Here is an 8,800-nt window from a genome sequence, read left to right on the forward strand (position 1 = left end):
TGACCGTTAACTATCGGTATGACGTCGATTAGCGATCGCAAGTTGGCTCTTCCTGCAGTTTGCAGTACCACATGGAATTTACGTAAAAACTGTATCTTCATCACGTTGTCGCGGTATGGTTACTTACATGCTGGCCTAACACCCGTATTCATAGTCCTTTTTTGAGGAACAAGGATTCCTTGTTCATGAAACGTGAAATGAGAACAAGGAATCCTTGTTCCTCAAGGAAGGACTATGAATACGGGTGTAAGTAACGAGCATGGTAAATCTCCACTACAACATTCGACGTTCATAAAAATCGGTGGAACGAAAGACCGTTACGACTTAGATTGCGCGGGTTTAACAGCAGAAAATGGAACATTTTCTTCAATGTACATTTATCTGATGTTCTAAGTATATACATCAAACTATCCACGTACAATTTCGAGGTAAATTTTTCTGAAATATTCAATAAGTATGCGCTAAGTATGTATCATCAAATCTCGTCTACGGATTTTGGCGGGATCTGGGTGTGATGGCAATCTAGTTTAAACAACCGACAAACGAATGAGGCGCCACGATCTTAAGAATTTACCGCCAGTTTAAAAACCGAACTCTCGTGTGTTACTTATAGCGTTGACTGAAGAATATATCAGTCAACGCTTATATATTCAAAATTTTCGTTAAAAGACCCAACCCGATGTGGCTACTACCCTCTCCCACCCCCTCTGCTCAAAATATCTGTTCACGTCCCTATCATCATGCCCCTCATCCATCAAACGGTAGCCCAGTATGCAGGCAATAAAATGTATCATGTTTAGAATAGGTATATGCATATGATATATAAATGCTTGTAAATGAACGGTCGGTCACGAATTATTCAATTGATGAATGATATGGCTGTACATTTGTCTGCAGCATTCTAGTGAAATGCTGCTCTAGGCAATAGTATATTTGTTTTCTATTGACATTGATACAACTATTTATATTTTATCCGCGTACAAAACAGATAATTATTGCATATAAAAAAATTTTTTGTAATTTTTTTTTCCTGTAAATGTACAGTACTTAAGTAGCAGGGTATAAAATTTTTGAGCACTGGGCTCTTAGTGATCTGATTATCAAGACATGATATTTACTCATAATTTACGTCGTTTACTGCTTGGTTCTCCATGCGCCCCATCTGTACTACCTTCAATTTCTGTAGATCTCCTGTCACGAACAGTTGTTATCGATGTTTTTGGCGAAGGACACAACCCTAATTCTGGTAGTCTGTAAAAACGACCATGATGTACATTGCTTAATCAGAAAGGCAGTCACCAGCCAACCCTCAACAGTATGGCGGATTTATTTTTACCTTAATTCCGAATCTATGACAGAAGAGCCCGAGCTTGAGCTTGAGGATGACTCAGGGATGATGGTGGGCCGATTTTCTTTAGTATTTGTGTTCTGTTTCGACAATATTGACTGACTGTACGGCTTTGATCCCTGTGAAGAGCTGTAGTAATCTTTATTTAGGTTCGGTGTTGGCAAGTGGATGTTGTTCGCATCACAATATTTTCCTACATCAAGTATAGCGCACTTTGTGCAATTATAAGTTTTGTATATCCCAACCAAATAGTCAGCCAGTTCAAACATGTTGGATCGCAGGGAAATGACTATAAATTGAGCATTTTTTGTTCGTTCCTGAAAAAAACAGTCAGTGCATTAATCGCAAGGTAGCTGAACTTTAAAGTTTTGATTTGAATGGTAAATGAATTTTGTAGGATTTTTTAAAGTAGGATATTGCACAAAATGTATATTTGCCTGTACTGATCTTACTTTTATGTAATTACCAACAATAGACACATTTTTGAAATCCAAAGCTGCATCTATCTCGTCCATGAAATATAATGGCGTAGGCTTGTAATGATGTAATGCAAAAACTAGAGCCAAAGAGCTGAGAGTTTTTTCACCTCCGCTGAGATTGCTGATATTTTTCCACGACTTTTTCGGGGGTCTAACACTGCGAATGAAATTCCAGTTATAAATTGAAGATTGTTAAAACATCAGTTTGTTGATCAAAGTCAGCAAGTAAGTACCTGAAAACAATTCCCTCGTTGAAAGGATCCAAAGAATCGACCAGTTCTAGCTCAGCGTCACCTCCAAGAGTGATCATCTGATACATCTCTTTCAATTTACTTGTAATGATCAAAAAACCAGTAAGAAATTCGTGAGTTCTACGACGCCTGCTGTCCTCAAATATATCCCGCAGCTTGTTTCTGTGAATTGTAATTTCTTCCAACTCCTTGACACGACGCACATAGAGAGCATCTTTTTCGAAATATTCTTTAATCAATTGCATGTTCGGAATTTCTGCTGGGAGCCTGAAAAAACAATTGCGTTTCAATTATGAACTCGTGAAAAAGTACAATATATAGTGTATTTCGAATAGCATTGCTTTTCTGGCAAGTTTACCTACCTTGCTTTTGTTTTCTCTATTAGCTCGGCAACCATTTTAGGATCCAATTGACGGACTTCTTCCTCTGGGATTTCCGCAAACTCCAGTACAGTTTCACCAGGAATAGGTTGGAGTTTTAATGAGGAAATCTGCAAAAAGGTATTATGTGTTGTAAGAGTTTTGCAGTGCTAAGGTAATACTGGATTCCTACCTTTCTCGTATATTCAGGAATTTTCTGTTGAAGCGATTCAAGAACTTTATTCATCTCTTTGACTTGCTGGTCTAGCTCAATTTTAACAGCTTTCATTTTATTCTCGCGTTCTTGAAAAGCATTCAACTCTGCTTTGAAAGTTGCCAAATTTTCGTCTCTTTCCACCAGTTCCTCCGTCACTTCGTTCAAAGACCCTAAGAGCTCCTTAGCGTTCGTCTCGAAACAAACTTTTTCTTGCTGTATTTCACGAATTTTATTTTCACAGGTACGAACGCTGGTTTCTAACGTTTCAATGTGCTGTGCCACTTTTTTTGAATCTCTGTTTTAAAATAAAGATATTTTTTATGCCTTGCGTGTCAACGTATTATCAAATATCTAGATGAACGAACATACCTTTCAGCAGTTTTAATGGCAACTTGCAGCCTACATATTTCTCCCCTAGCCTTATCGATTTTTTTCGACAAATCCGCGATACTTTTTTGTTGGCTTTTTACTTTGCCTCCAGCTATTTCTTCTATTTGTTGATTTATTTTAACTACTTCATTTTCCGTCGACTTTGAATCATTCTCTGCTTCTTCAAGTTCTTTTTCAGCAGATTTCACTGCTTTGGTCATTTTCTTTACCTCATTTGGATTTGATACGCTCTCTGCAGCTTTTTTTTCTTGAATCTTCAGCTGCGACTCTAAAGATGGTTTCTGTTTTGTCAGAGACTAACCCACGAAAAATAATATAATAATTAAAGTTGTGGGTTCAGGTTTGAAACGAACTGAAAGGCAAACGTTTTGCACGTTACTGACCTGTACTTCAATTGAGTATTTCTCTCTGTCCATTTTCATATCAACCAGTGATCTGGATAGCGAGTCAATTTGTGGTTCAAGCTGGTGTTGTCGATCCTTGAGTTGGTTGCACTCCTCATAAATTTTATCGAGATCAACTTGCAGCTTTTCAACATCAGCTGCACATGGTTCAGCCCTAACAATACTTTGCCCCATTCTACCTTGCAGAGAGGTACGCCCACCACCGCTCATTGTTCCTGATGGCGAAAGAAAAAAAAAAAAAAAAATATTCAAAACTTGGACACATGAGGAATGAAAATTGATAGTTCAAAGAATGTTACTGACTTTTAACTAACCTGACGTCTCAATTAGCTCTCCCTTCAAGGTGACGACTCTATATCTTTGCTCGCCGTAAGCAATTCTTGTAGCTTGGTCCAGATCACGAGCGACTAAGGTGTTTCTTAGACCGTAATAAAATGCTGGGAGAACTTCCTCGTCCTCGACCCTGATAAGATCAAAAAGCCTAGGAACATTTTCTGGCGTCGCTATCCTTTCTCTGCATTCGGACCACAACCGTTGCTGCTTTTCCAGAGCAATGAACGTCGCCCGCCCGATATCATTTTGCCGCAGAAATGCTATGCAACGTTGAGCAGTATCGACCGTATCCACAAGAATGTTGTCTAATGGACCGCATGCTGTTGAAATGGCTACGTCATACTTGCTATCTATGGCACCGAGATCACCCTGTAAAGTAGTTACGAAAGTAAATCGTGAGACACGTTGAATGAAGCGATACTGGTCCAATTTCATGTTCTACCCACCAGCCTGCCCCTAATTCCAGGGATATTGCCCTGTCTCTTCTGTTGCATGAGAGAATCCAACACCCTGTTTCTAGACTTGCTGGCATTCATGGCTGATCTTTGTTCTTCAACTCGAATTCTCGTATTTCTCAATTGAGCCGTCGCTGATATGTCTCGTTGTTTAACCATGTCAAACTCTCTCTGAGCTTCCACCAAGCTTTTTTCCGTAGCTGGTATCTTAATGTCAAACACTTTTATTTGTTCCTTTCTTTGCCGTAATAAGTCATTTGTATTTTTTAACGATTCCTGCAATTCCTCCAGCTTCGCTTTCTCAGCTACTTCTGCCGACGTGTACAACCGAAGACTAGACTGAGCAATTTCCAGATTGCCTCTTGCTTGATCAACATTCTTTCTCAGCGACATCAATTCCGTTTCCAACAATCTTCGCTGTTCCAACAGCGGTTCAGTTTTCTTTTTAAGACCATTCATAAGTGTTGCCAGGGTTGCTTCCGCCTTTTCACGATCAGCTATACAGCGCTCATGCAATCCCTCACACTCTGCGATATCCTTGGCATTCTTTTCTGGCACTTTGCTCAAACTTTCAAGTTTTTCTTTCTCCTAATTTATTAAGCAACAAATTCAAGATGTCATACATGTTTTCTTATTTCGATCGAATTTGGTAATGAATCAGGAGCTGAAAAACTTGTTTAGAAATTCGTGAACCTGGTTAAGAACTTACCGTTTTAACTGTTGTCATGTTGGCCTTCCGCCTCTTATTAGTTTCCACCAATTCTGCATGCAATTGTTCATCCTTTTTTTTGATTTCTTCATACTTTGCAGTCAACTGGTCCTTTCTGTTTTGCAAGGCATCCCATTTTTTGCATTTTTCTTTCATTTCTGCTTGCTTTTCATTCTTCTGCGTTTTGACTAGATTCATTTCATCCACGAGCTTCTGATAATCCTTGTCCATTTCCGTCTTCTTTAATTCTTGTTGAGTACATTCGTCTTGAGCACGTAATCTGTTTTGATAGAAGTGGATTTTCGTAGACAATTTGTTACCATCAGATAATTCCAAGCTCAATTAATGGCAATTCCAAATAGTTGAATGCATTTTCTCACTTACCTTTTGCAATGGTACAGTTGATGCTGAAGTTGTGCAATCTTATTTTCGCATTTCAAATAACGCACGGCATGTTGCATGGGCTCTTCGAGCTCTTCTTTTTCCTTCTCCACGACCTGCAGTCGATTGAGATGTTCAACTCTATTTTCAGTCAATAACTCAATTTTTTGTGATAATTTTTCCAATGGCTCTTTGTACCGTACCGTACCAATAATGTCTTCCAAGAACTCAAGCATACCCGTATCATTACTCGTCTGGCCTTTTGGTTTCATCATTGCTATTTGTTCCACTTCGCCCTAAAAAAAGTAATCACTATACTCTTAATTGGCAGAAGAAAAGAATTCACAAACTAAAAAGTTAACCAAGCATGTGAAGAGAGAAAGATTCAGCATTCGTTGTTTAGATTAATTGTCAAGATTAAATTGCAAGAGGAAACTTTACAGTTACAAAATCATTCCTATACATACCTGAAGAATTAGGAATCGATTGTAGTCTAGATCAACACCGCATTCTCTTAGCACTTTAGCAACTTCTTTAAATTGCACTTTTCTCCCATTTAGTTGATAAAAAGATGAATTATCTTTAAATGCTGTCCTAGATATAACAATTTCACTGTTGGGAACAATGTCGTATTCATGTCCTGGCTGTAGGGCAAAAACTTAGATTGAAAAAATATCTGCCAACTGAACTGCCAGCACTAAAGTTACCAAACAAGACTTTGAATCTGTTTTCTGATCCAGACCTACCTTATCAATTATTGTTTGAAAATGTACAGCCACAGTACAGCTCGAGCAATTCGGATGTTCACTCGAGTTATGAATAAGTACGGATATCTTTTTGGACCGTATCTTGCTCGCTCTGTACCCAAAAACGAACAACATCGAATCAATTACATTACTTTTGCCACTGCCATTGGGTCCGATTATCGCTGAGAAACACTGAAATTGAAAAGTAACGGTTCATTCTTAACAATAAACGGAAAGTACCCCGTCAATTATTATATGGAATATCTGTTAACTGGTTTGAAATCTTTTCAAAGAATGGGTTTGAAAATTTGCAAACAAATCAGCTCGTAATGACTCGACTCACCTTGTGAAATGGTCCAATTACTTGTTTGCCGGCGTAACTTTTGAAATTATTATTAACTATCTTCGTTATCATTATTCTAGGCCCATTTTCGTCCACCTCGCTCATCGGCTTTGGCGGTGGAGGTATATAGATATCAGCGTCTATTCTAACCCCGCCCTCGTCGTCGCTGTCAACACCTCCGTTATCCGAGGGCTCCGTCTCCATCTCTTCGTCGGAGTAATCGCTGTTGCATTGGTTTCTACCGGCCATATTTGCTTTGGTTGTATGGTCATATGAATCATCCAGTCGACGTCAATATATGTTGCTTTAAAAAGCCGCAAAATAAGGGCCACGCTGTGTCTGCTCTGTAAACTAGAGACAAGCAATTGGACAAAGTGTTTCATGCTTCACCAGCAATTTATCGATAAAGCCATTCGACAAATGATGAATAACAATTCTTTAACGATTCATCCGACTGTAGAAACAAACTGAAAGAATTCTAATTCTAAACTTCGTTTACACAATCGCAGTAAAAACAATCGAGTTGTTTTGATAGGTTATATTTATTTTTTGAAAAAATATTAGCACTCGATTCCTCGTAAATTTGCTGGATCAAAGTTAAAAATTCCCAGTAAAGTTTTAATTTCAAGACGTTTTCTTTGTCTTGACGTTTTATTTCACACATATGATGCGATTTGAAACAGGGAATCTACTTAAAATTTTTCAAAATTTCAGGCCTACTTAACCTCGGCGTTACAGATACTCACATATCTCTGATACTGACTCAGCTGGCCGCACGTAAACATGCCACAATTCACAGAGAAACGTTCCGCACGAATATTTGGCGCCGATTGATGCCTCCGGTGTTACGATATCGTCAATATTCTCAATAATAACACTCGCATGCTGCCCCGCTTTCAAAGGATAAATATTTTCAACGAACTGCCATGGCGTAACACGACAAACAGCGTCGGTCTGTAGACGCGATTAAAACAAACGAATATCTCCCCAAATCGCGCCAAATTATCGAGTACTTTAAGGGACAACTACCACCCGGGAAATTTGAACAATCGGTGTGGTACATCCATGCCTTATTCTTCGAATCGCGATGATAATATAATCCGAATTAACGAATTACATTCAAACAGTCTCGTTTGAAATCACAAGGTTTAAATTCCCACCAATTGGCGTCAAGTTGCCGTTGCAACACGGCAAGATTACGTTCGGAATATAGAACGCTACAAAATACGACTAACAAGAAAAACAGAATAATTAATTTTCAACAACGAATAAGAATGCGATGAAATTCGATCCATATTATAGGGTTTAAAATATTTTTCATTGTATGATTTTGATTTTTCTTCTCATCTCAGCTCCATGTAGTAAAAATAACATCGCATCACTAACGAGTTAGTTTACTATACGTAGCTCAGTTTTAACACAAGACTCCGTGGCGCAACGGTAGCGCGTCTGACTCCAGATCAGAAGGTTGCGTGTTCAAATCACGTCGGGGTCAAAGCGACTTTTTTTGAAACTCAATTACGGAATTCAGCAAACTCAAATTCTGACTTTGAGAGGAACATGGAAATTTTTGCGCCGGAAGCTATTAGAACAACTCTAAATGTAACAAAACGTTATTCTGATTGATCCATGAGTAAAAATTCACCATTTTTAGGCTACTACGATAAACTTTCTGAAGGAGCATTCGAGATGCAATATTACATATAATAACCGGTTGGTTATTGCGCCGAAAAAAATGATTCCAATCAAGGTTGTTTTTCAAGAAAAAGTATTTACGCATCTTCGATAGAATCTACTCAAGATTATCGACGTTGAAACCTTCGTTCTGAATCCTTTGGTGATTGAACCAGCAACATAACTAATTCTATCCCACGATAAAAAAACATCCTTATATTTCTCGTCTCAATTATTTTTTTGGAAAATGTAACGCTACGTGCTTTGAATTATACAAGTTCACAAGCGGTTAGCAACAACGTGAAACGCAAACGAGAAGGCGGGTTACGAGGGGTGTACACATTGGTGTATCGTGTATGCATATAATAAAGTTATAAAGCGTTCTCGACGCGACACGCAAGTAAAAGTGACGATAGGCCAGTTATACACACTTAGTTTAATTCAAGGTGAGATAGTCTCAAAGATTGTACACGCAACGAACTACCAGCCGAGTTCTAATTGTAAGCTAAACTTTGAACTGGTTACCAAATGAAAAACCAAATTTACGTTACACATACGAATAATGTACACACAATCAATTGAATATACAAATTGAGTATAAATTTTTGTTAACAAAGAAAGTTTCAAGTCCCGGTATGTTGGAATTTATTTATAATTCATCCCGAAATAATATATGCCGTACTTTTCGTAAACTATGAAAAAAAAATAAAT

The 8,800-nt window shown here is 38.2% G+C and overlaps 1 protein-coding gene and 1 non-coding gene across 4 annotated transcripts; one reads left to right on the plus strand and one right to left on the minus strand.

Moving 5' to 3' along the window:
* Positions 1 to 360: 360 nt before the first annotated feature.
* Positions 361 to 7,452, minus strand: LOC124305104 (structural maintenance of chromosomes protein 4). Of its 3 annotated transcripts, none has more exons than XM_046764148.1 (16): positions 7,162 to 7,452; positions 6,416 to 6,719; positions 6,073 to 6,264; positions 5,794 to 5,970; positions 5,330 to 5,622; positions 4,946 to 5,225; positions 4,228 to 4,824; positions 3,763 to 4,150; positions 3,428 to 3,663; positions 3,024 to 3,340; positions 2,631 to 2,949; positions 2,441 to 2,568; positions 2,061 to 2,345; positions 1,801 to 1,984; positions 1,337 to 1,665; positions 361 to 1,263 (listed from the first exon to the last, which is right to left on the minus strand). In XM_046764148.1, the coding sequence occupies exons 2-16, from the start codon at positions 6,662 to 6,664 to the stop codon at positions 1,119 to 1,121; spliced, it is 4,119 nt and encodes a 1,372-aa protein (XP_046620104.1). In that variant the 5' UTR covers positions 6,665 to 6,719; positions 7,162 to 7,452; the 3' UTR covers positions 361 to 1,118. The 3 variants fall into 3 exon arrangements, with proteins under 3 accessions (XP_046620104.1, XP_046620103.1, XP_046620107.1); XM_046764147.1 differs by having other exon boundaries at positions 6,416 to 6,766; positions 7,162 to 7,451; XM_046764151.1 differs by having other exon boundaries at positions 361 to 1,251; positions 6,416 to 6,766; positions 7,162 to 7,449.
* A 386-nt stretch (positions 7,453 to 7,838) lies between these two features.
* Trnaw-cca (transfer RNA tryptophan (anticodon CCA)) lies at positions 7,839 to 7,910 on the plus strand. Its single transcript has one exon. It is a non-coding gene; the product is annotated as a tRNA-Trp (tRNA).
* The last annotated feature ends 890 nt before the right edge of the window (positions 7,911 to 8,800 follow it).

Source organism: Neodiprion virginianus, chromosome 5 (assembly GCF_021901495.1).
Source record: "Neodiprion virginianus isolate iyNeoVirg1 chromosome 5, iyNeoVirg1.1, whole genome shotgun sequence".
In the NCBI taxonomy this organism is placed as follows: domain Eukaryota; kingdom Metazoa; phylum Arthropoda; class Insecta; order Hymenoptera; family Diprionidae; genus Neodiprion; species Neodiprion virginianus.

Excerpts from the sequence above, each read along its gene's own strand:
- LOC124305104 (XM_046764148.1), bottom strand. The coding sequence starts at position 6,664 with ATGGCCGGTAGAAACCAATGCAACAGCGATTACTCCGACGAAGAGATG. Across the intron at positions 5,226-5,329 it reads CAACTGTACCATTGCAAAAG|ATTACGTGCTCAAGACGAAT; the intron begins GTAAGTGAGAAA and ends CTATCAAAACAG. Across the intron at positions 1,666-1,800 it reads TTGTTGGTAATTACATAAAA|GAACGAACAAAAAATGCTCA; the intron begins GTAAGATCAGTA and ends TGTTTTTTTCAG.